The sequence below is a fragment of the Microplitis demolitor genome, chromosome 10, assembly GCF_026212275.2.
Source record: "Microplitis demolitor isolate Queensland-Clemson2020A chromosome 10, iyMicDemo2.1a, whole genome shotgun sequence".
Taxonomy (NCBI): domain Eukaryota; kingdom Metazoa; phylum Arthropoda; class Insecta; order Hymenoptera; family Braconidae; genus Microplitis; species Microplitis demolitor.
This window is the reverse complement of record NC_068554.1, coordinates 8,651,767-8,679,629: the sequence shown is the minus strand read 5'-3', so window position 1 is coordinate 8,679,629 and position 27,863 is coordinate 8,651,767. Positions and strand designations below refer to the sequence as shown.

Genomic DNA, 27,863 nt, shown 5'->3' with positions numbered 1-27,863 from the left:
AACCACATGGTGAACAGTAGATTGTTAATTACAAATTATATAAAACAATTACACTTAAACAATAAAATAATTGACAAAAAAATATTTAAATATTTGAAAATATTAAAACTGGAATTATATACAACAACAATTACTTCTAAATTAAAACTTTAGGTAAATAAAACACTTAACCTACAAAATATAATTATTTTAAATACAATCTAAATTATCATTGATATTGACATCAACAAAATATTGCAAGTTGTCCTAAATTATAATAATTTTTACTTAATTTATATAACTAAATACTAATTGTTAAACCTGATTTAAAATATTTTTATACAATGTTTATATTATAATTAAACGAAATTTTAATGTAAAATTTTTATGTAGATATGGGTCTGATGATGTTAATTACCATTAACGAAACGTTACCCGCTAAATAAATGGATGTCAATTCAGAAGATCAGTAAAGCCGTTGTTCCTTCATTTAAATAACAGAAAAGTCTGATCGTTTAAATGAATTCAATAAAAAAAAAAAAATAATAACACTATTAATTAAAATAATAATGATAATAATAATAATGAAAATAATAATAATAATAATAATAATGATAATAATAATAATAATAATAACCATAATAATAATAATAATAATAATAATAATAACCATAATAATAATAATAATAACAATAAAAATAATAATAATAATAATAATAATTATAATAATTGTAATACTAATATTAATAATAATAATAGCAATAATAATAATAATTATAATAATTATAATACTAATATTAATAATAATAATAACAATAATAATAATAAAAATAAAAAAAAAATAATAATAATAATAATAATAATAATAATAATAATAATAATAACAATAATAATAATGATAAAAATGATGATAATAATAATAATAATGATAATAATAATAATAATAATAATAATAATAATAATAATAATAATCATAATAATTATAATAATAATAATATTAATAATAATAATAATAATAATAATAGCCATAATAATAATAATAATAATAATAACAATAAAAATAATAATAATAATAATAATAATAATAATAATAATAATAATAATAATAATTTATTGTTTAGCAACAGCTATTTTAAATTTATATATAAAATTACACAGTATTACATATTTTTTTTTTTTTAGCGGCAATACTCTTCCTTGATATAAATTTTTAACAATCTTTTGAAATGAGACATTCTGTTCTCTACTTTAAGACTATTGGGGAGTTTATTATAATAATTAAAGCCTTTGTAGGCAATACTTTTTTCAGCAGAATGTGTCCTTGTTGATGTTATATCGATCATAATTCCGCCCCTAGTATCATGACCGTGCTTATCGTTCAGTTTTACAATATTTTTAAAAAGATACTGAGGCGTCTCGTTTACTATTAATTTATGTATCAAAATGCAGCAGTTATATATCATCCTTTGTCGTATATCCATCCAACCTAGTGTTTCTATCATACTCTTAATGCTTGTATACTTATTTACTCCTAATACCAATCGCATTCCTTTGTTTTGAACTTTCTGCATTCTGTCTAATAGCTCTTGAGTATAGCTTAACATGATACTGCTACAGTAATCAAAGTGGGGAGCGATCACAGCTTTATAAACAACATTTTTCGCATAACAACTAATCGAGTTGTCTAAACGATAAATAATATTTAATTTCCTAGCCACTTTGTTAATAGATTCTATAGCATTATCTCGAAAAGTTAAGTTATCATCTATAATTACCCCTAAATACTTTGCTCTACGCACTTCTTCTATTTTAGTATCATTTATTCTTATTGTACATTTATTTCTAACATTATTTTTCTTACAATAATGTAATATCATAAATACAGTTTTTTTTAAGTTTATTATCAGTTGATTTTCTTTTAACCAAATGGCCAAAATATTTAAACTCCTATTTAGCATTATTTCAATTTCTTCCAACTCTTTACTAGCGAAGTATAGTTTCGTATCATCAGCAAAAAGCTTACATGTTATTCCCACGTCGTTTATTTTTTTTATTATATCATTAATATATATATTAAAGAGAATTGGCCCAAGCTTGGAGCCTTGTGGCACACCATTTATAATTTCTACTTCGTCTGACATTTTATTCATAAACTTAACTTTTTGTTTCCTATTTTCGAGATATGATTTGAACCATTGTAAGACTGTGCCACTTAAGCCTAGACTCTCTAAGGTTTTTATCAATCTATTCCGACTTATTGTTTCAAATGCTCTCGCGAAATCTATAAACACAACACCTACATATAGTCCTTTATCCAAACTATTTTGCCAATCAATAATTGAACTCTGTACAGCGGTTTCACAAGAAAACATCTTTCTGAAACCTGATTGCTCATCAGCTAGAATATTATTCACATCAACAAATTTTTCCAATTGTTTTTTTACTACTTCTTCAAGTATTTGTTCTATTACTGGTAATGTGTTTATAGGTCGAAAATCTACTATATTGTTACTATTTTTAACTTTTGGAATCGGAGTTATTATTGATATTTTCAAACTATCTGGTACACAACCTAGTTTCAACGAATTTTTTAGTATTCTTAAAATTATATTCATATCACAGTTCCAAATTAACTTAACTAATTGAATATTTATGTCATTATTTAATCCCTTACTATTGTCTAAATTTTTGATCATTTTATCTATTTCTCCGACAGCAATATCGTCAAATTCGTTTCAAACATTATTAGACTTACTACTATCAATCGAATTTGAGTACTGTACTCCAATTTCGTCAATAATTTTATTAATACTGTTAACAAAATACTGATTAAATTCATTTGCGATCTCTAACGGATTCGACATGACTTTACCATTACTATTTATATTCTCAGGAAGTGTTTTTTGAGCTTTTCTATCTCCTACTAATTTTTTTAATTCTAGCTATAATAGTTTTGGTGTCAATTTATTTTTATCAATTTTATTTTCATAAAATGCCTTTTTGTTTTTTCTTAATTCCTCGACTATTTTATTTCTAAGACGTTTATAACATAACATATCACAATAATTTTTAGATGCTTTAGCTATATAAAAAGCTCTGTCCCTATTTTTCATTTTATTTACAATTTCACTACTTATCCAGGGTTTTTTTTCCCAATTTGTTCTTATAGTTTTTTTAGTAACTGGCGTAACTATATCTAAAGTGCCAATAATATTGCTTAAAATCTTATCAACTAACGCGTTGTAGTTATCTACATCCACTGAATAATCAGTTTCGTTCATAGTTCTTATATCTGACATTTTTTGTAATAATAATTTGTTGAAAACATCATTATCAAATTTCTTATAATTTCTACTGTACGTTTCAATAGGCTTTTTTTTATTATTAGTTAGTTGATTGATTCTTATTTCTATGATGTTATGGTCTGTAATTTTTGGCATAATCAACACTTTGGTTTCAATTTTAATATTAGCAAAGACTAAATCAATAATGGTATCAGATGTGATCGTCGATCTCGTCGGCTTATCTATTTTTTGTTTGAAACCTAATTGAACCATTTCATTGATAATTTTATTGCCATAATAACAATTACCCTTACTAATATCAATATTGAAATCTCCAACTACAACTATCGTACTAGTATCTAATAATTCTTCCATTACTTTAATAATATTTATGCAAAAGTGACTAACACTACTATTTGGTGACCTGTATAAATTACAAATTGTTATTTTCTCATCTCCATACATTCGAAAAATATTTAACCATGTTCCCTTCATAGTTTCAGAGCTATTAAGTAATGTATCGTACTTCAAGAATTTTTTTTAAAATATGTAATTGTACCACCAGTTCTATTATTGTTAGTATTAGTACGAATAATATTGTATTTTGGAATATGGATTTCGTGATCATTAACCTCTTCAGACACATGAGTTTCTGATAAACATATAATATCGGGTTTTACAAAGTACATCCAATTGCTAAGAACATCTTTATGCCTAATTAGCCCGCAAATATTAAGAGATACGATGTAAAGACTCGATTTAGAGATTTGCTATTTCTCTCTCATATGTGAATTCACTCTTTTTTTATTTATAATTGTTTCATAACAACCACATTTAACATCTGTAGCCTCATGATCAGTCTTCCAATTTTCCAGTTTAAATAATATAATAATAATAATAATAATAATAATAATAATAATAATAATAATAATAATAATAATAATAATAATAATAATAATAATAATAATAATAATAATAATAATAATCATAATCATAATAATAATAATAATAATAATAATAATAATAATAATAATAATAATAATAATAATAATAACAATTATAATTATAATAATAATAACAACAATTATAATTATAATTATAATTATAATTATAATTATAATTATAATTATAATTATAATTATACTAATATATCTTTATTTAGCAATTGTGCTATTTGAATTTCAACAAGTATTTACAATATCTTAAAATTTTTTACAATTTTCAATATTAAATCTGTACATTTGTCTTAACATAATTTCTTAATAGTTCTGTAGAGTTTATTGTTTTATTTTTCTTTTTTATCTCTCTCGGTAATTCATTATACATTCTAAAACCTAAATAAATGATTGATTTTTCCGCTGTGTGTGTTCTGGTATGTCTGATTTTTAACAATGATTCGTTTCTTGTGTCATAACTATGTTTTTGTTTCACAATATGATTCGATAAATGATCCGGCGCAGTTTTATCTTTCATTTTGTGCACTAATATGCAGCAGTTATATGCAATTCGTTGGCTAATCGACATCCAGCTTAATGTGTTTAAAATGTTTTCTATTCGTGTATCTTTTGTGACACCTAAAATAATTCAGATTGCTCGGTTTTGGAGCTTTTGTAGAACATTTAGTCTTTCTTTTGTATAATTTAACATTATTGTGTTACAATACTCTAGATGCGGAAAAATGACACTTCTATAAATTATACTTTGTACGTAACAACTAACTGAGTTATTTATCCGATATAATACATTTATTTTCTTCGCTATTTTATTTGTTACAAAAACACCGTTACTATCAAACGTTAAATGATCGTCAATTATCACGCCCAGATACTTTGTTTCATTCACATAATTTATTATAGACTTGTTAAATTTTATCACACAACTACATATTTCTAACATCTTTCAACCTTATGTCATGCAATACCATAAATCCGGTTTTCTTTACATTTGTCACGATCGGAGAGAGTATAGGCGACGGGCGAAGGGTTATTATTAATTAATTATTTAGTAAAACTACCCACAATATTTATTCTATTACTCAACCAAGGAGCCTAATAGGACCGTCACGTGGCTAGTGTGAGAATGTTTAATATTTGGCAAGTTTTGATTACTAAATAAGTCTATTTCGTACCGAGCGGAAGTACGATAGACAATGCCGATCGTTGACCTGCGTGGCTTTAGGGTAGGTCAGGGATTTTAAAGCGAGAGGGAAGCAGGTAGGTGAATATGAGCACTCGAGAAGTCCCTGTTCTTTTACGTCTGTCTCTTTCTGTACCCGTTGACTTAGGAATGTTAGAGTAAGAGGTATAAATAAGAGAAAGATGATTTTTAAAAAAAAAGAAAAGAATCTGTATATTCTTATAAAATTATAATTTTGTTTCACATGTGTGTACTAAAATTAACAATTATAATTAACTTACCACTCAGCTTGAGGTGGTTTACAATCTCGCTGATCACACTCTCACAATTCACCACTTTGAATTTATGATCGCGATATTGTTTTTGTTTGATTCGCTGGGACCCTGCCCGTGGCTTAGGGATTTTAATCAGCGGAATTTGATGCACTTTTCGGACTCGGAGCTACTGGGGTGCCAAGCGGATACACTCCCCTATCTGTCGAGTACGAGTTCGAGTATTTAATTTTATTTAGGATTTCCATCTAGGAGTCTAATTTTCTAGGCTATAGACCGTCACGAGACCGATGATCCTGGTGAGTCGAATCGACCGCGATTTCCGCAAGATTAAAATCTAGGTATTTGGCCAAGGAGCCCGATTGCCTAGGCGATGGACCGTCACGTGGACAACAATCGGAGATTTTTAACTTATAGAGCTTCGGAGCGAGTGACTCGAGATCCGACAGAGGTTAGTTCAGATTAGCGATTGACTGCTTTCGTTAGGTTTTCGGCAGTTTATATACTCTAGTTTTGATGGGAAAGTCATCTGTTTTCTGATGCAATCGTTGGGTCCAGCTCATCGTTTTCGACAAACAAATGACTAAGGGCTCTGCCCTTTTTGATGGAGAGAGAGTGAGACATGTATATTGTCTTATCTATCGATTTTTGTCTATTCTTACTTATCGTGCATGCACTTACATAGGTACCTGCAAAAGGTAAGAGGATCTTAATGCGAAGATTTTGGGTGCGGCTAGTATACCTTTTCATAAAAGAAAATTAAAAAAGGAATAATGTTATTTCAGGAGTTAAATCGCAATTCGTATGTATCAATCGTTACACATTTAATTGTAATTGGTTCCCTCTAAGTCAATCATGTCTGAAATTCAAGGTATCATTTAATAAGTTCTCAATGTAATTCATATGTTTACTACTTACATAAATAATCAAGTCATCCGCGAAAAGCCTACAATGTATTCTCCTCTCCTTTGATAACAATATAAGCTCAGTAATATAGATAATAAATAACAATGGTCCCAATGTTGAACCTTGGGGAACATCGTGAACAGTCTCTCTTTCCATAGAAAATATATTATTGAATTTCACTTTTTGCTTTCTCCCAGTTAAATATGATTCAAACCAATTCAGTACCGTACCTTGTATACCTAGTTGTTTAAATTGACTTAATAATTTGTACCGATTGACTGTTTTGAATGCCCTTGCAAAACCAATGTATTGATAGGCCTTAAATCTTCAACATTTATACTGCCTTTTACTTTCTGAATGGGTGTTATTGTTGATATTTTCCAATTAGTCAGAACCACACCTAGATTTAATGAACCGTTTATAATGTTCAAAATTACGACACTATTTGCCTCCCATATTAGTTTAAGAACATTTACGTTTATATCATCATTTGAGCCTTTACCTTTATCTAATTTATTAATAACCGCATTCAATACAGAGTATAATACCTCGTCAAATTTATCTCATTTATTATTATCATCATCATTTACATCTATAGTACCAGTATAGCCTATATCGTCAACAATTTTTTGGATACTTTTACAAAATAATCATTTAATTTATTTGCAACATCAGTTTTGTCAGCAACAATAACTCCATCAAAATTAATCTCCTTAAATGCTAACGTATTTGATTTTTAATGAGCAATAAGCTGCTTTAAGATTTTCTACATTTTTTTCGGATTATATTTATTATTGATTACATTATTTTCATAATACTCTCTTTTGTACTTTACAAAGCTTTATAATAGGCCTTGTCCGCCGTTTGATTCGTTACTTTAGCAATTTTATACGCAGATTCCTGTTTTTTAATTAAATTGATAATATCATTATTTAGCCAAGGTTTATTTTTAATATTCTTTTTTAGATATTTAATACTATATGGTGCGACTATGTGAAGAGTAGTGCTCAAGCTATAAATTAATTTATTTACTTGATTGTCAAAATTAAACTTATCTATAATATCATTATTATTAAAATTAAAATACATATTACTGACTAAACTTTTGAACCTCGTTGGATTAAACAATTTATAGTTTCTAATACATTCTCGAGTGCTGACTTTACTGAACGGTCATTTTTTGCTACATTTACTAAAATAATGTTATGATCAGTACTCTTCGGAGTGGTCAATACTTCTACATTTAATTCAAAATTACTAAAAACTAAATCTATTATTGTATCACTAGTAAAAGTCGATCTTGTTGGTTCATGCACAGTTTGTTCCAAACCAGCAAAAGTCATCCCATCAGTTAATTTTTTCACATAGTGAGACTTTTTAGCCACATTAATATTAAAATCACCGATTAAAATTACTTTCCGTGAATTATCAATAATGTAATTTGCGAGCTCCAGTATGTTGTCACAAAACGCTTTAAAATTGCTGGTCGGGAATCTATATAAGTTGCATATGGTAAATCGATCCACACCTACATCAATTTGAACCACATTTAACCATACATCTTTTATTAAATTATCACTGTTAGTAATTACTTTAAATTTTGTTATTTTTTACATAAGTTATCACACCACCAGTTCTTCTATTCTTTATGTCAGTTCTAATTGCTTGATAATTTGCAATTTCTATCTCAAGATCAAATACATCCTCACTAACATGTGTTTCAGTTAAACATAGTATGTCTGGATTTACAGAGATTTCAGACTTTTTTGTGAAAATATTACTTTTAATGCAGTCTGATATCAACGTACACGCATTGAACGTGTACTTGGCCCTACTTTATACAGAGAATCTGTTTTTGGGGGTGATTTCAAATATTTTTGTAGAGCAAAATCGTTTACTTAACTATTCTTTTGATAAAAAATTTTTTCCTGAGAAAAAAAAAACATTTTTGAAAAAAAGTTATTGCTTCGAACTCCAAATTATTTTTTGATGCGTACTGATCTGGCAATCTCAAATCAGTGAAAGTTTCCTTCAATTAGATGGCAAGCTGTGGCCAACTATGAGATATTCCTACATTATCGACTGCTATTTTTGGAAGATAAGTTGAGAGGAAAAGTAGCCTAAAAGTTTTCAAGAAGTGGCCGAAGAACAACAGTTATTTTCAATTTCACAGAAAGTTATAGGAAAGTGATCGTCAACTTATTAAACGACAACTTTTTACAGTCAATTTTACATCAAATTCCGTTAGTAATTTTCCATCCATTTGCAATCAAAGTGACTATCAGTGTCTATCCAAAAAAACATTTTTTTTCTTTAGTTTCATTCCACAACTTTGCGTCAACATTTCCTGTCAACTTGACTTCAAAAATTGATTGTCGATTTAAAACAACTTGCAATTCAAATTGTACTTATGTTGTAGTCAAATATAGGAATATCTCATAATTGGCAATCTGAATATACACGAAGAAAAATTTTGGCTTAAAACCTATCAATTTTTATTATGTTGTCGACTAAACTTGAAACAGGAATTGAAGCATCCAAAAATTTATTATTCTCTTATAAAAAATTATTTGCCGCATCACAATTATTATAATGTATGAAAATAATTGTTATTAAAACTTATCGATAAGTTTCTCGCGCGTAGTAAGTGTTGTGCTACAGCATAAGAGTTTTTTGTATGAGCATAAGAATTTTATGGATGCTTCCCATCCTGTTTCAAGTTTGATCGGCAGCATAAACAAAATTGGTAGGTTTCGAGCCAACATTTTTCTCCGTATATGTATACATAGTACATAAAATAATCGATATCTATCAGGCTGCTAATAATGGTGTTTGGATCCTCCGCCTCAGTCCACTGGAGCGTCTCCATATATCTAGGAAAATTAAAATTTATAATTAAATCATTAGGAAAAGAGTGAATAACCAGTCGTCATTTCGCTGGGATATAGAATTTTAAAAAAATTACTTACAGTTATTATCAATTAGGAGTTAAACGGAATTTGTTTTGTAAATTTCAGTAAAATCTTCATGTCAATTTTATGATTCGATTTTTCAAATTTTATGGGCTAAAATTATTCAATAAATTTTGTTTAATTGATATCATTAATTATATCTGCAAATAATTAATTTTCTTATTATATAGCTCCGAAAAATTACTCCTACGTTGTCCTTTTTTCAATTAAAGTTTCAATGATTGTTTAACTAAATAATTAAATTTTAAAACGGTTATGACCGCTGAAAGTCATTGACAATTGTAAAAAGATAGTAGAGGTAGCGAACAGCTGACAATTTTTATAACTTTGAAATAATAAAATAAAATTTTTAAATAATAAAAATTAAAAAATGCACTTTTAAAAAATTAAAAAATCAGTACTGACATTTTTTTAAATTTTGTTTTTTCAACTCCGAAAGTAACCACTGCAAACGCTTCAGTCAATTTGATTTCCCCTACCATGGCTTCACTCAGAGCGAATATGGAAGTTTGATTGTGTATTATGATTTTTCAAAATAAATTCCTTTGATGTAAAGAATAATCGTTAATTTCTGCTTTGATAATTCTGAGTTAAGTGTGAATCATGATTTTTCTCTCCATCTAATAACCTTCGATTCTGTCCGTCGGATAACTCAACTAGGTTGAGTTAACTAACGAAACCTCAAATTTTATTAGATTCTATAATTTAAAATTAATGTTAGTTTTATTTCTTTGAATTAATAGTTATTGTTTGTGTGGAAGCTTTGTTAAAAGAAATTGACATGCAATGTCTGTTTACTAAATTCATTTGTAAAATTATTTCGTGTTTTTAGGAAAAGCAATTGTTCACAAATTGTTTACAAATTCTGTATTAGATAAAGGGAAAGAGAGCATACTTCCGTAAACCAAATGAAATCGTTACCTGTTATTGTGGTTAAAACTAAAAAAGAAATTCTAAATTTTAAATTTTACACACTTGTTTTAAATTCACCAAATTTTATAGATTTTTCGCGAGTAATATTTTAATTTATTTGTTTCAATTGCCCATATATTCACAACAAAAGTAAAGAAAAATCACTGCACGGTTTTTTTATTAGCGAAGGGAGGAAATGATTTTAACTGAGTTTATTGTAATCCCGAAATGTTAAATAAAAATGAAAATCCTCGAATGAAATTGAAAATCCTTGAATGAGAATAAAAATCCTCGAATGAAATTGAAAATCCTTGAATAAGAATGGAAAAATCCTCGTATAAAAATGGAATCCGTGAATGAGAATGAAAAATCCTCGTATAAAAATGGAATCCGTGAATGAGAATGAAAAATTCTCGTATAAAAATGGAATCACACGAAACTGTACTTGTAAGAAAAAAACTCAAAACGGGGTCACACCCGGCAGTAACGAAGCGTAAAAACGAACTCATTAATTAGCGGCTGCAGTGACTTTTATTTACATTGTAACATTAGATGGACCCCCATGGTAGGGGCTATGAGAAAAGACGCAGAAACATTCTCCCATAGTTATTGTTTTAATCATCAAAATTTTATCGGTGATCCAGCTCTTCCGGCGTTATCGAAGATGAAATACCGGGAATCTTTATTTATTTAAATAAATACGATATGCTTTATAAGCAATCATATTTATTTAAACAAATCTGAGATGCTGTCGTCATCTGATAAATTTATTAACGAATAAATTATTTAAAGTTATAGATACTTTTTAAATATTACAAACCCAAAATATGATAGATACTAGGTAATAATCAAATTTACTATTTTGGTAATTTTGTTTTTAAATTTGAGGGTTTTACAGTCCTCTGGACTATCTTTTCTAGATTTTTAGTATCAGGATAGCAGCAGGAATAAGTTGGTCGCTTACTCTGGCTGCGGGCATTTCTTTTCTTTATTCTTGGGCCCTGCTCTTATTGTTTTACTCCGCCCGGTACTCAGGTTACCGCGTGGTATTCCTGACGCCCACTCATGTTTTGTCTCACCTACTCATATGCTCTCTTTCGTACAAAGATGGTGTATTAAAAATTAATTAAATTATGTTTATGCATGCTGCATCTAAATGTTTTATGTATGTATGTCATACATGCAATATATATATATATATATATATATATATATATATATTAAGTATATATAAAAAAAGTATATTTATAAATTTAATTGTATATAAAAAAAGAATGTTTGTTTGTTTTCAGTCATACATGCAGAGTTTAGTGTATGTTATACATGCACGTATTATTTCTTAAATTTAATATCTGTGTTTAAATTAATTTTTTTATTGTAAATAATTATTTTTGGGATCTAATTTTTATATATTTAAATCATATTTATACCTACACACATACTTCTATACGTGCATATACACAATATTGTGATATGTATGCATACGCACATGGGTCATTTGTATACGTGCAGCTACAAATATTTGCTTTATTCTTATTTATTTCTTGGTAGAAAATTCCTTTATTCCTATGTGTACTGCATTTTCTTAATAATAAAAGTTATATATAAATATATAAATATATATATATATATATATCTCTTATGTACAAATATATATATATATATATATATATATATACATATATATGTGTACACTCTTCGAATCATATACATATATATAGTTATCAAGTTAAATTTACATTTTCCTTTCAAGTATAAATTTTATGAAAGTATCATACGGGAATGGTCCGTATGAGTTGTTCATGCTGGGCATTTCCCATAATAATAATGATATTTTTGGATAGGTGCATTTAGAAAAGTGTTGAAGGGTAACGAGGACGTAACACTAATAATTTTTTTTTAAATCCATCAATGGGTGGAGGGGGCGGTAAGGTATGAAATTTTTTTTTGTTTTTTTTTTTTTTTTTAATATTTAAACTGAATGAATGATATTTTAAGAATATTGTGTTAAAATTTCAAGTCAATTGGAGAAAAATTGACAAAGTTGTCAGAATTGTTATACCTGTCGGTTTTTATACATACCCACCGTTAATACCTAATGTAACTTCCCAGTTTTACTTATAGAAATTTCAACGTAAATGCAATCGTGTTTATACCTGTACTGCAAATTTTGTCAGTATGAGCTAAGCCGATAAAATTCGCTTACAGATGTTTTATACCAGAATTTTTAGTGTTCAAAATTTTAAAGTGTTTTTCCCACAACTCACGTTTTCAAAGTTCGGTGCCCATCATAACTTAAAAACTACTGCACTGATCCTTTCAAAATTTTTAAAACTTTTTCTGTACATAATTTACGAAGTAACGCAGAAGTGCTTTTTCAAAATTTATTAATAATTCGTATTTTTTAATAAAAAAAAAAAAAGCAGTAAATTATTATACACATCCCATCAAAGGGCAATTGTCATCGTAGTCTAAACACACTGTGGCACCAGGTTTTTGCCGGTAAATGTACCGATTCAATGTCCTGACGTTTTACTTTATATTAAAGACAAAATTCATTCGATAAAAGACTTCAATAAGAAACAATAAGTGGTAAATTAATATATTTGCGAATCACTGATGGATACTACAGAGGAAAACAGCAGAAACTGCAATTCAATCATAACATACTGAAAATGCTATTGCATCATGGATTTTATCCGTTTTTTAAATTTTTCTCTGTTATTTGCAGTTTGACGCCCAATTTTGACGTCATATTCATATTCGGCGGTAAAAAATACGTCGGAAAATCTTTGTTGCACACCCAGCATAGACCACTTTTTTTGTGGACCTTCGTTATTCATAAATTAATTAATTCAAGTGCTCATATAATTGAAAGACTTAATTTAACAATTATTCTGTTTATTCTTATGCTCAATCTATTAAATTTAATATTATTTTTGCTCGGTAGTCTCTGTTTTTATGGTACCGTGTGTTCACAGCCAATTTCAAATCAGTGTAATTTATTATAGACTCATTGCAATTAATTTTAATCAGTGCTCAATTTTCTCGAGACTTATTGAACTCAAATACACTAACGCAAAAAATTAAAGGTACAGAAAAATGTTATGAATTTTTTAGAGATTTTTAGAAGGCTGTGTGATAAATAATCGTATCGAGACTTAAAATAAAATATCATTCGGCAGCTGAAATGGAAGGTAGATTTTTCAATTGATCTATATAAAAAGTTTCATACATACATATTTTGTAATAAATGTTAGGGTATAGTCATGATATAAATTAAGCACATTTTCTAAGAGTGAGGGTAAAAAAGGACAACGAATATTTTCGATAGAGAACTTCAGATAGTTGATTTAACAAAAAATTATATAAGTAAAGTACCAAACTAACCTTCACGTAAACGAAGTATAATAAATATAATTAGTATTAGATCATAATTGTAATCGCTATTACGATGGCGAGACCAGTTATAATTTTTTTTTTTATTTATTCATTTCTTTTATTATTTATGATGTTTCAATCGTAGCTGTCCGTCCAGCCTTTGATCAAAAAATGATCCGTTTGGCTTTGATCATCGATATTTAGGGTACCAATAATCGCACAGTAAAATTGAGGATGGCGTTAAGAACTTGAATAAATTCCCTACAAGACCCTCTCATAGTTTTCTGAAAAAAATTTTTTAACTTCCCGCTAAGAAAATCGACGATTTTCGAAAATTTCGGGAAGTTATTGTTTTCACCCCGATTTTCGAAAATCGAGTTTTCATCGGATGTCGACGTTTTGAGGTCCTAGGAAGCTATTCTGACTATTTCCAGAATGATGTCCAAGTGTGTGTATGTGTGTGTGTGTGTGTGTATGTATGTAAACTCTTTGTAACTTTTGAACTAATGAATCGATTTAGACGGTTGAGGTGGCAATCGAAAGAGCTTGTTGGCCATCAACTTTCCTAAAAATTTCAGATTATTTGATCGAATAGACTCGAAAATATTCGCAAATTACGAAAAAAAAAATTTTTTTTTAGTTTTTTATTGATTTTTCAAAAACGATTTATACGATCGACTTCAAAATCTAATCAGCTCTAGTATTCAATAAAACTCGTCGATTGCCACCTCAAACATCAAAATCGGATAATTCGTTCGAGAGTTATCGCGGGAGAAAGAAATGGTGAAAAACGGTTTTTTCTAAATATTTTCGAAACGACTGACGCGATCGATTTCAAATTTTAATCAGCTCTAGAATTCAATAAAACGCGCCGATCGCCACGTCAACTATCAAAATCGATTGATTAGTTCAAAAGATATCGGCGTTGAAATGTTAAAAAAATAACATTTTATGTTATTTTTTCCGGATAAATCATAATATAACGTACTAAAATGTACCTGATATCATACTAACTCATCTTTTTCATGGTTTCTTTTGATCATATAATGTCATCGAACTTGGCTTTTAGTTTAAATCATATTATCAACAAAAAAATCGATAAAACGTAGTTTTTAATATTTTTATCGGATATTTCATATTTTATTGTTTCTTACATGAGTCAAAACTTATTCAAGTCTTGATTTCGATCCCTGACATTGATTTCTGCCTCAATACACTTATTTTACTGAACATAATCAGGAACTAAATTTTAAAAACCGCTTCATTGATGATTTTCGATTCTTAAATTTTCGAACTTCAGCATAACAGGTAACTTGTTAGAGCTTGAAAAGATCGTTAAAAAAATAATTGCATTTGATAGCATTTTCGAGCTCGAAGAGCTCGAAAATATATCTACACTAATGTTTTCGAGCTCTTTGAGGTCGAAAACAGCGGGAAGTTTTGGGGCTGGCCCGCAGGGTCAACCGACGCCCAGATTGTTTTTTTTTTAATTTCAACGTTCATAAGAAGCATGTACAAAAAATGACTTTTTTTGGTTTTTTAGTAAATCAACCGCTACTCTGTAAATATCGATGAAAAGACTAATGTTACCATGGACTTTTCGAGCTTAAAGGGGGGGGGTACGGGCTAAATCCTAAAAAAAGCGCTTTTTTCATGAATTTTTTTTAGGCGTATTGATTAAGCAACTATATTAAACTTATTAACCTTTTAAACATAATTAAGTTTATATTTAACAACATTAGATAATTTTTTTAGATAATAGTATCCGCAAACAAGCCGGTGACGGAGCTTTTCCCAAAACGTCTTTAAAGCAATGTAATTTGCGGTGAGCAGTGAATCTCAGCTGAAAATTATCTGAAAAGAAAAAACATTGAAATTTAATCAAAGCATTATTAAAACTTCCCCTCAACGTTCCCTGATTATTTTTTTTTATGTTTTGCTGACATTGTAAATGAAAATTCTCATTTTTTTAATAAAAATTTGCGTCATTTTGTGGGTGGGAAACCCCCTTGATGTAAAAAAAATTCTAAAACTCAACGTTGGGAGAGCTTTTTTATACGTAGAAAGTGTGTACCAAGTTTGAAATGAATCGGTAATGTAGTCTTTAAATAGCAGTGCTGACGGACTTTGAAAAAGGAGTTTCGAGGAAAATGCGTTTAAAATTTTAGATGCTAAAAAAGTAAAAAAAAATAAAATTTTTTTTTCCTACTTACACTGAATCATCGGTTCCAGATCCAGAAAGTAGAGTCCCTGCAGCAGCTTCGATGTCTTCAGCCTCTGATTTCTAAGAAGACCAATAAGTTAATAGCTTCGAGAGTTTTGCCCTGATCGACTTCAAATTTGTACACAATATTCTTGAAATGTGTAGCTATAAGAAAATGAAAAAAAATTCAAGTTTCAGCCCGTACTCCCCCCCCCCCCCCTTAATATATCTCCAATAACCCTGTAAATTTTCAAATTCATTTACTGAACCGTTTTTTGGGGGTGATCGATCTAAGTTTTGTTAAACAATCAAAGGAACAAGTTTATGTGTAATCATAATCAAAATGAAAAAATAATTTTTTTTTCTGTTCATTCATTTTTGCGTAAGTTACTCAGTAAATGTGAGGAAAGAAGAGATAAAACAAAAAATTTCCAAAAAATGTCAAATAAAAAATTTTCACTGCAACAAACAAGTTTCAATTTTTTTGTTTTCTTCGACTTTTATTTGACATTTTTTGGAAATTTTTCTCTATTGTATTTTTTCCTAACATTCACCAAGTAACTAACGCAAAAATGAAAGCACAGAAAAAAAAATTATTTTTTTATGTTGATTATGATTCAACAGTTGAAGGAACAAAACTTGTTCCTTTAATTATTTAGCAAACCTTTGATCGATCATCCCCAAAAAACGGTTCAGTAGATCAATTTGGATAGTTACAGGGGTATTGGGGATATATTAAGCTAAAAAAGTCCCTGGCAACATTAGTCCTTTCATCGATATTTACAGAGTAGCGGTTGATATATTAAAAAATCAAAAAAAAGTCATTTTTTGTACTTACTTCTGATAGTTGTTAAAAATAAAAAAAATTTTTTTTTTCATAAAACGATGAAAGAGTCTTGTAGGGAATTTATTCTAGTTTTTAATGCCGCCCTCAATTTTACTGTGCGATCATTGGTACCCTAAATATCGATGATCACAGCCAAAAGAATCATTTTTTGTTTGATGGCTGATATCTCTGCGACAAATCGTCCCACGAGGTTAAAGAAAATCTAAATTGAAACAGAATAAATTTACTAAATGACCTATGCATTTGTTCATTTGGAAAAATTTTTTCACGGTCCGCGGGCTCTTCGGAAAAAACAAAAGAATTAGGAATTTTTTGTCTCGCGGTATTTCTCATGTTTGCGCAGTAACCGAGGCTCTTAAAAAATTTTGATAAAAATACGCGGAAACTCGAGATTTTAAGCTATAAAATGCTTTTTTTTCTAATCTCGATACGATTATTTTTCACAAAGTTACAGCCTTCCAAAAATCACTAATAAATTTAGAAAATTTTTCTGTTCCTTTAATTTTTTGCGTTAGTGTATTATGCGGTTGGTGCTCTTCAAAAGAGCTATCGGCGTGTTCAAACATTTACTTCGCTCAGTAATCAATCACTCGAGCTCAACTCTATAATTTTTATTCAACTTATCATGTATTCATAAACTCAAACCTTTCACAGAATTAATTAAATTAAATCAACGATTTCATTATGTAACCCAGTACTATTATGTACGGTGACAAATAAAAATATTATTATATTTTCTAATATGCGTATTTTTCAAACATCCCAACCACCAACCAGTTCTGTCATGTATTTATTAAATTATTTTTACTACAATAGTATTATTTGAATTGAAAAATGAATTGCATTACGTTATGTGGTGATCAACAGAGGCCATAAGGACGAAGAATTCGTGCAGATTTAAGGACATGGCAGTACATTATATTATGATATATGCAGAAAAAATGACATGAAATGTTATTTTTTACACATTCGTCGTTGATATCTCTTAAGCTAATGAATTCATTTTGATGTTCAAGGTGCGTTTTGATAAGTTCTAGCCCTGCTTAAAAAATCCGATAGATTCTTATAGCTGTATGTATAAGGCCCTATACTTAACTATAGCACTTCTCATAGAACTCATTCATTCTTATAAAATTTCTATAGGAATGTATGAGGATCTATTGGATTCTATGAGATTCTCTAAACAGGGAGAGCTCATAAAATTTTTGAAATAGGTAATTTATTCGATTTAATGATATTGTGAAAAATCGATTCTTAACTTCTCCGACGATGTCTCTCGACCGAATAAGCCGGTTGAGGCAGCAATCGACGGGATTTATTGAATTCGACAGCTAATATGATTTCGGAGTTGATCGTTTAAATCGTTCTCGAGAAATTAAGAAAAAACTAAAAAAAATTTTTTTTTTCGTAATTCTCAAATATCTTCGCGTCTACTCGATCAAATAATCTGAAATTTTCAGAAAAGTTGATGGCCGACAAACTCTTTCGTTCGCTGCAAGAACAATTTAAATCGGTTCATGAGTTCAAAAGTTATAATAAGATCATATACTAACATGCACACACACACACACACACACACACATACACACACACACACACACACACACACACACACACACACACACACACACACACATACACACACACACACTTGGGCATCATTGTGGAAATAATCAGAATAGCTTCCTATTACCTCAAAACGCTGACATCCGATGAAAATTTGATTTTCGCACATCGGGGTGAAAACAATAACTTGCCGAATTTTTCGAAAATCTTCGGATTCCTTAAAAATTTCGACTTACGTGTATTTTAAATGGAAAATCTTCTTATGCTTAGGGAAAGTACCAAAAATTCATTTTAACAGCTGTAATTTTCAGGGAATTTTTTTCCGACATAAACATCAAAATTCCAGATGGAGAGTGAAAAAAAAGTAGCTGACAGAAAAATCACCCTCATATATTGTATTGATATTTAAATATACGTGGAAACTTATCTCATATCAAAATTCAAATGTGCTATAGATGTGTTGAGGTTAGCGTCTTCGTTAATTTTACAGTGTTTTCGCATTTTCACAACACATAGCATTGTGGTTCAAATATCAGCATTAATTTCTCGGTTTTTTTTTTTTTAGAAACAATTTCGTTAGTACTATACATTATTTGAATTTGTTGTTCGTAAAAACTGGTATAACTTTTGAATGGTTTAGAAAAAACAAATTTTTAATTTTTTGAGGATCTTTGGAAATCGTCACAAAATAATCTGTATTTTTATTTATAAATACTATATATTTAAATATGTCCCAAACATCCTTAGAAATAACTTTATCTCTATTACTCAAATTTTTAAAGTATATATATATATATATATATATATATATATATATATATATATATATATATATATATATTTATAATATTTATATTAATGTGTACACACTATGATTAAATAGTCGTTATAAAATATAACACATTTTCTTTGTCGGTGGTTTTTTCAAAACGGCTCTTACGGCATCTACAAATACTTCCTCAAGGCCCACTTGTAATTTAGATGAACACTCGACATACTTAAAAGCACGTATTTTTTCTTTCATTTTTTTACAATCCCATACTGTTATTAGATCTTTTTGTTGAACGCTCCTCAAATCACCTTTGGTACCTGTGCCACCACAAACATGTCATTAATATTACTTATGAATTACAAATATGTTTAAAGAAGTAGTTAAAAAGAAAAGAAACATTGAAAAACAGGATTACCAACAAGAATGATGGGCACATTCGGACAGTGAAATTTTATTTCTGGATGCCATTTGCTTAGAATATTTTCAAATGAACTGCGTGCTGTTATTGAGAAGCACATTAAAAAACAATCAGTCTGAAAAATATATAGATTCTGCAAATTAACGACTCAGAACTTTTTTTTTGTAATTTGCATAAAAATCTAGCTTTATATATCTCTTCGTGTATGATCATATATACTTATATCTAATCATGCATAATTATATATAATCAAATCTTACTATATATAACCAAGATCTGACTCTTGAAGTTGAAAAGAAATGATTATATATAACTATGTATAATCAGATATGATTATATATAATTGTATCTAAATTTGATCTATAAAAAGATATAATTTTATATAACTATGCATAGTTATTAGGGTGGCCCTAAAAAACCAACTATTTTTTTTTTCGAGTCTCTTATGAAAATTTGTTGGTTTACGACGTTTTATGAAGCCTCTCTAATAATCAGCTCAATAAAAAATTTTCAAGAAGTCGTTCACGAATTTTGAAAACATCAAAAATGATCAAAATTTGAATTTTTATTTAAAATTTTTTTCTTTCTCGTGGTAGCAATAGTTTATATTTGTGAAATAATGACTACGCTGAAAATATAACCTTAAAATTTAAATATTTGAACCTGGCTCAAGAATTTTGAATGTTTCCGAATCCTGTCTTTTGAGCATTTTCGATCGACCCTTGAATATTGATAACAAAGCTTCTTGATTTTTTCACCTTCAATTTGCATCACACTGAATGAAAATATAACTTGAAAAATAGAAATATTAAGTTACTTACATACTTTTCTATTTTTTAATTCAATTTTTCGGTTTTTTCGCTGATTTCAAACTTACCAAATTTTATTGTTCAAGACTGTCCTGTATATTTTTGGTTATGCGAAAGTTATATTTTACCGAAATGAAAATAATTGAGTTATAAAAAAATACACAAACTCATTCAAAGTAATAATCACACATCATCAGTTAATATCCAAAATTTTTAGGCGCCGTTTAAATTTATAAATTTTGGGCTGAAATATTCAGCATGAACATCATTTTACAAATATAAACGATTTCTGCCATGAAAAAGAAAAAATTTAGAAGTAAAAAATCCGAATTTCAATCATTTCTGATATTTTCCGAATTTGTGAGCGACCTTTTAAAAATTTTTTATCGAGCTGATTTTCTAAAATACTGCTTAAAACATCGTGAGCCACCAAATTTTCATGCGAGATCGAAAAAAAAATAGTCGGTTTTTTTGGGCCATTCTAATCGTTATATTTAATTATATCTGACTATGTATAACGTTATCTAATTATATATAATCATACATGATTATGCATGACTATTTTAATCAAATCGGAATTCTAGCTAATTTTATCATGCATAATTTTGAATAGTTATATATAATAATATATTACCATATCATATTATAACTCAGCAGCTATAAATATGAATACTTAAAAATAGTATACTATTTTGAATTACATTGGAAGTACAAGTTTATTTCAAGTACCACTACATTGGATTTTATGAAATATGTATAAGGTAAGGCCTAGTACCCGATCACTCCATATATTGGGATATTATAACGGTAGGCCCTGGCTATTGCGTGTCCAATAACCACGAACTACAGTTAAAGAATTTTCCCGAATAAATTAATTTAATTAATAATAAATTATTAAATATAATTATAAATTAAAGATTATTTTATTGCTGGTTCAGAAAACGGGAAAATAGATCTCAGGCTGTAGGTAGACTCGTTCTGACCGGACACACGGCTGAAATACAACTTATTCTAAGTGACGCTGGTGATAAGAAAATTTTACCAAAGAGACTCAATTAAATTATATATGTTATGTCCGCCGCTTAAATTTAAATTAATTATCTGGGATTTCTCCCTGTGGTAGCGATAGAAAAATTTAGACGATCGATTTGGAGTTTGCGGACAACATCAAAGAATACGAGGAAGAGGTATCTTCCTATAATTTATTATTTATGGTGAATTTTTTGCAAAGTAAGAACCTAAACGTCTCTGAAGAGACTGGTGATCTTGTGTTGAACCCGTTATCTTATGAAAGAATAGAATGTAAATCTTTCACCTACCTTTCGATGTTTCTTTCTTTCTAGTCACGGCAGGTTAGATCCCTCCAGAACATTGTAGCTCACTCGGCTTCCTCCTGTAGGATTTGGTTGGATGGGCGCAGCTGTAGGATGTAAACTTATGTGCTACTCTCGAATGAAACTCGGAAGGCTGAACTTATGATTTTCGAATTTTTATTACTGATTTAGCTACAATTCACTTGTACACTGAATCTTTTACACAAATTTTAAACAATTGATATTTTTAGAATATTTATTATTCACGGATATTTTTATAAGATTTTTATTTTATGTTTAATGCGTCCTTTTAAGCACACGAAAAGTGATTTTATGCGCAAAATAACTCAGCCCGACATGGAATCGCAAATTCACGTGATTTGCGTCACTATTTCAATCGGACCGGAAATTTCTATTAATCTTTGAGGATTTTTAATCGATAAAGAGGTCGATTATTGATTATTCAACGTCGAAGCGGATTCCTGCAATAAGGTTTAAATAGAAAATATTAAAGATCTTTTTATTGACCTTTCAACGCCTGGGGCGGAATCCTGCAATAAGAGTGCACGAAGTTCGACGTTCGAATATTCGCGGACCGTAAGTTATATGAACTGACTAGCCATGAGCTATGGGTGGAAAAAGCTGACGCTGTGTTTTCGCGCGCTTTTGAAAAGCGGAGCTCTGTAATAATTATTTTTAAATAATTATTAGAATAGAAAAAATTTTTTGGACATAACAATCCCCCGGAAAGTAAGAGGGTTGCAAAACTCTCTCGCTTTCCTATGCATATGTCCCCTCTTTCACAAAAGCTTGCGATAACGCTTACAATTCTAAAATTTCTTACAACTAGGAGATTACATAATTATATAAAATATGGAAGATTATTTTTGGTTTTCTGTGATATGATTTTATAAATTATTATATTATTTTATATAGTTTTCCTCTAAAATCTACTATTTTCCCATCACCAAAATGATAATTATTTTTAAATATAAGAATTACGTAAGATATTCGCAAAAAATTAGGATTGTAAGATTATTATGTGATTTATCTCTCTACATGCAAATGATACATACACATTTGCATTGACCTTGAGACTGCAAAAGGGTAGCGAAATAAGCTGGAGAGGATAATTCATTCGCGCTGTGCGAATCTGCATTTAGCCGATATCTAGCGCTATTTAATTACGAATAGATTTGCCGCGTCGGCATGAAGAATTTGAACTCCGGCTACCATCTTATCTCCAGATGCATTCCGCTGACGCTCAGTGCGATTTGTAGGTAGGAATACTCAGTGCGAAAGTAGCATCGAGCCCGGCAACTTGTAAAGTAAAAGAAAAGTAATGAAAAAAAACAAGGACAATGTATGTCACCCGCCATCATTACAGAGGTTTTTCGACCTGGTTTCAGCTGGTGAGGCACTAATTCGGTATTAATGTAAATACTGTTTACTTCCGATTACTAAATTTCATTAAATTTCACTAAATTTTTTAGCAACCAAAAAAAAATATTTTTTTTTTCTTTTTCAGACGTTACTGAAAATTGGGATCCTCGTGGATGTTTTCACGAGGCCGATAAATCCGCTGTTGGGGATAAGGTTGCTCCTCGACATCAAGGAGATCGTGGGGGTTCTCCCTCCTGAGCTCGAGGTGGTGGAACAGTACTTTCGAGCCTCCTGGCCCTCTACGCCTCCTCGGGTTCATTTGGAGGCGCCTAACAGCGGAGAGATTTAGGTCTTAGCTACCAGCCTAATTGAAATGGCTGAGGACCGGATGAGGTAGGGAGACAAGCCACGAATTTATTAGAAGGTTTTTTTTGTTTGTATGATTTTTGTTAATCTTTTTCCCCCCTTTTTTTTTTTTAGAGCTGACTTGCCGAGGGCCCCCGAGGAGGATAAATCATCTCCAGCAGCAGTTTTACCTTCATTTTTTTTTTTTTTAACTTAATTTTAAGGTTTAGATATATATTTGTAGTTTAAGTATAAGTTGTTGCTGCGGTCGCGTATAAGTGGGAGTGAACGCGTAATATAAGGAGTTGAGAGTGAGGGAGAACGAATACTCAGCATATGGGGGGGAGGGTTAATCGGTCTCTTCTTTGACCAAATTCGCAGCTCCCGCGGTAGCATAGCATCAATGAGATGTTAATTATCGACCGTCGTATTGATCTCTTCTTAATAGATCTTAACTGGCAAGTGGCGCCATCTTACGGCAGCCAAAGGAATCATTCTCTCAAACAGCTTATTTCGTTGACGACATAGATTATACGACTTTTACATGAATAATCCTCATATTGGATGGATTTTAACAATAATAAAAGATGAAATTTTGCTAAAATTTTTTTTTTTTTTTTTTTTTTTTTTTTTGAAAAATTATTTACTTATAATGAGGGAAGGAAGTTTCCTTTTATATTTTGTTAACTTATGGGTTTCCGTATATGGTGGTCAATTTTAACTCGCATTTTACTGATAATGCCGAGGTTCGTGACAGTTATTTGTTGGAAGTTTTGAAAAATTTCCGTGACATTCGAGAAAACAGGAATAATTTGCGATTATTGAATTCAAATTTAAAAGGTTCCTCACTAGGACTAAAATGCTGGTTATTACCAGCGTTGCTGGGTGAATCAGGAGATGTTATCATTCTCGAGTCACTTTTAGCTGTCAATTTTCTCTTTTCAATAAAGAGGAAATGAGCTTGAAGATCGTTTGTTCCTTCCTTTAACCAAGAGACTACCCATCCTTTTTACTAACCGTATACAATCTCGGATATAATAAATATGCGAGTGTAAACGGAGAGAAAAAGTGGTTTTTATTTTCTTTTCCTCTTTTCTTTTAAATTTATTATTATTATTATCATTAAATGGAGCAATTCGCCAGGTAAGTTAATTAAAAATTTTTTTAAAGAAGATGTGACCATTATGAGGTGAGTAACGTCCTGATGTTCGTTTTTTAGAGAAAATTTCTTTTCTATTTATTGCTTCTATTTTTTTTATAGGAAGTGAAATAGGAGTAATAAGGATGTTTTCCTGGAGCTGAAGTTTTTGTTTAAAAAGGTGAATTTTAGTGGAGAATAATGTTTCCTCAGGAGTTATGTCAACGGCTGTGAGAAGCGGCTGTTAATAATGTTCGGAGTTGCGCATGCGCTGTGAGAGTTAAGCACTTGTCTCTTAGTTAGATTTTTAAAAATAATTTCTTTAGTTTTAACAGGAATCACCAATTCTCCTGTTTTCTCAAATGACCAGGTGACTTAAAAATTTGTTACAATTTAAAGGAATTTTGAATTTAGATATATAATTTTTCAACACTTAATCTTATAAATTTAGATTTTAAACATTCTTTAATTAGAATATAGTAATATAATTTTTCTTAAAATGTTATACCGGTAAAATAGGAATCCTCTTTCAAAACGACGTGAAGTGTCGGTAAATGTATAAGAATTTGTAAAGTCACAGAAAGGCCAAAAATTATTTTGGGTCTGGATTTCGAGTACTTTAAAAGAGGATTTCTATTTTTCCGCGAAATTTTGATTTGACTTATACATTATTACTTATACTTATACATCTACCGTAATCATGGACCATTCCTGTTCCGTTAATGTGATATTCTTTCTCAACTGGATTTAAGCACTTGAAGGTTAGCTTTTCTTCCTTACAAGTCGAATACGCCCAAGAATTGGGTTGATTGAGCTTGATCCACGTGGTTTTACACTCTGGGATGATGCGGACATTGCAAGTTTTTGAGATATCCTCAGTTGACTTCAAAAGCAGCTTCATTTCGCTACTACGATTATTCAGATTGGACTGCATTTGCGCCTAGCTTTGAAGAATAGTATTGATTTCACTCTCGTCGAGGTGAGTGGCGTTCTGTACTAGGTGCACCATTTCGGCATTGTCCTGATATAATTTGTCGATCTCCTTGGTGATATGTTATTTGTCTTCGTAGTCCATGGTTCCAAACAGTTCTCGGGCAATCGTGCCGAGGAACCCGAACCATGAAGCTCATTGACTACGGTTAAACGGCGAAAGTTTAGATGTTGTTCCTTCAAGGAGCTGGTCCAAGCGGCGTTTAGCTTGGTTTATTGAGGTTTGTATTTCAGTTATCAGGTCCATACCTCACTTATCAGGAATTTTGATATAAAAGTAATTAACTAAATGCGTTAAGTTGAAATATAAAAAAAACTATGGCATTTATTTGAAAGAAGTCACTTTAAAAAAAGGATCAATGAAACAATAAACAATAAAATATAAGATGGTTGGTGAAACTGACTCAACTGAATTGACTTAGATCAAATTATGACTTGACTGACTAAACAACACTGACGACCAACTGTATAACAATTGACTCGACTAACTTTACTAAACAAACGACTTCTCAAATACTAAAATGTTACTTTACAAATAAAATAGTTAACCCGACAATTAAACAAAATGTCTCGACTTACTTTAATAATCTCAAAATATAACCAGTCCTTATTTACACCGATCCTTTTGCTCCATATCCAAAACCTCCAACCACTTTCTACTAAGTCCACCAATCCATTCCAAGCCCTTGCAAATACACCAAGTCCAATCCATAAGTATAATTATAGAATAAAAAATAAATTTAAATAAACTTTATTGAACTTAAGTAAGAATAAGCTTGAGGTAAGCCTATATGCTCTTGGCCCATTATGAATATGACTAGCAGCACGTGTAGTACGCTAGTTACGAAAATTCCGGGATATAGGAAAAATTCCATATTTTTGGGTGATTTTCAATATGCTGTAATTCGACGATAAATGGTCATAAAGTAAAAATACAAAAAGCAAATTGTAGCCTTAAGTCTCTAGTTTTTAAATATAGACTTTAAATTTTTTGTCATGCACAGTTCTAGAGTAATCTTAAGAAAACCAACGCAAAATTTTTCCAAATTGTTGCTTGTCTTGAGAAAAGTATATGGGCTTTAATAAATTTTTTTTCGATAATTTGGCCGTATGACTATTTTAGGAAATTTTAGGCTCTTTAATTTGCAGCCCTCAAAAAGTCTTTACGACGATTTGGCGCTCAGTTATCATTAATCTAAGCAAAAATAGTCCATTTTAGCTTAGACAATCAATAACTCGGAACATATTGGTAGTACAGAAAAAAATTTGACTTCAACTTTTAACTTTATAATAAATAAGCAATAAAATTAACTTTATATATACAGTCAAATTTTTTTCTATATTTGATCGCGCAAAAGAATCAACAAAAAAAAATCAAGCACTCGATTTTGGAATGTGTATTGGACAAGGACGGAGTATGACAAGCGGGATCAGATTATTATTCATGCGTTTATAGAGGATACCATATGCGAGTAAGTGTTAAGTGTGTAAACATGAGACGCTGCACGCCTGTCTTACATGTTTTTCTTGCTCGTATGATTTTTTTATCAACAAATTTAAATATTTTCGTTGATATCTATAATCAAATAAAATAACTAAAACATTTTTTATTCGAAAATTTGGTCACGAATTCGATAGTACAAAAAAAAATTTACAAAAAAAAAATTATTTTTCAAGATATCATCTGTTAAACACTTAAATCGTTAATAACGAAAAATTTGACCATCCTCCAAAAAAACGAACTTTCGATTTGAATTTCTTGTATAAAAATACGTAAGAATACCCCTAAAATAGATTTGGACATAATTTCTTTAATTTTGCACACAGAACTGTAAGGGGATAACAGGACTATACCCATTATGGTGATTTTTGGCGAAAACGATAAATTTGAAGCTTTGGAATACTAAGAAAGAAAAATTGCAGTGTGACTGTGACTTTGAAATTTTTAGGGTTTTTTCAGGACACTGAGGTTTGAAGAGAAACCGACGATATCCTTTATACATCCGTTTTATCCTAAGTTATACCAAGATTTCTGAATATCCTTAAATATGCGAATTTTCACCTGTTTTTCAATTAATATTATTGCTTCAAAAAAGAATATTTCATCAAAAGCTGTTGATTGTAACTCATAGAAAATGTTTTGCAGGTTTCAAAACCCTACTTTCATTCTCTGGTTGGAGGTTTTGGATATGGAGCAAAAGGATCGGTGTAAATAAGGACTGGTTATATTTTGAGAT

At 29.8% G+C, this 27,863-nt stretch overlaps 1 protein-coding gene and 1 long non-coding RNA gene across 2 annotated transcripts in view; one reads left to right on the top strand and one right to left on the bottom strand.

Moving 5' to 3' along the window:
• LOC128668727 (uncharacterized) lies at positions 1–23,678 on the top strand. Its single transcript, XR_008404380.1, has 3 exons — positions 1–153; positions 23,299–23,546; positions 23,634–23,678. It is a non-coding gene; the product is annotated as an uncharacterized LOC128668727 (long non-coding RNA).
• Positions 19,334–27,863, bottom strand: part of LOC103570558 (ras-like GTP-binding protein RhoL) — a 145,869-nt gene continuing 137,339 nt past the window's right edge. The window contains exons 4-5 of the mRNA XM_053742268.1: positions 19,646–19,763; positions 19,334–19,547 (exon numbers count right to left, since the gene is read on the bottom strand). Coding sequence (XP_053598243.1) covers positions 19,345–19,547; positions 19,646–19,763 — 321 coding nt within the window. The 3' untranslated portion in view covers positions 19,334–19,344. The remainder of the gene's footprint in view (positions 19,548–19,645; positions 19,764–27,863) is intronic.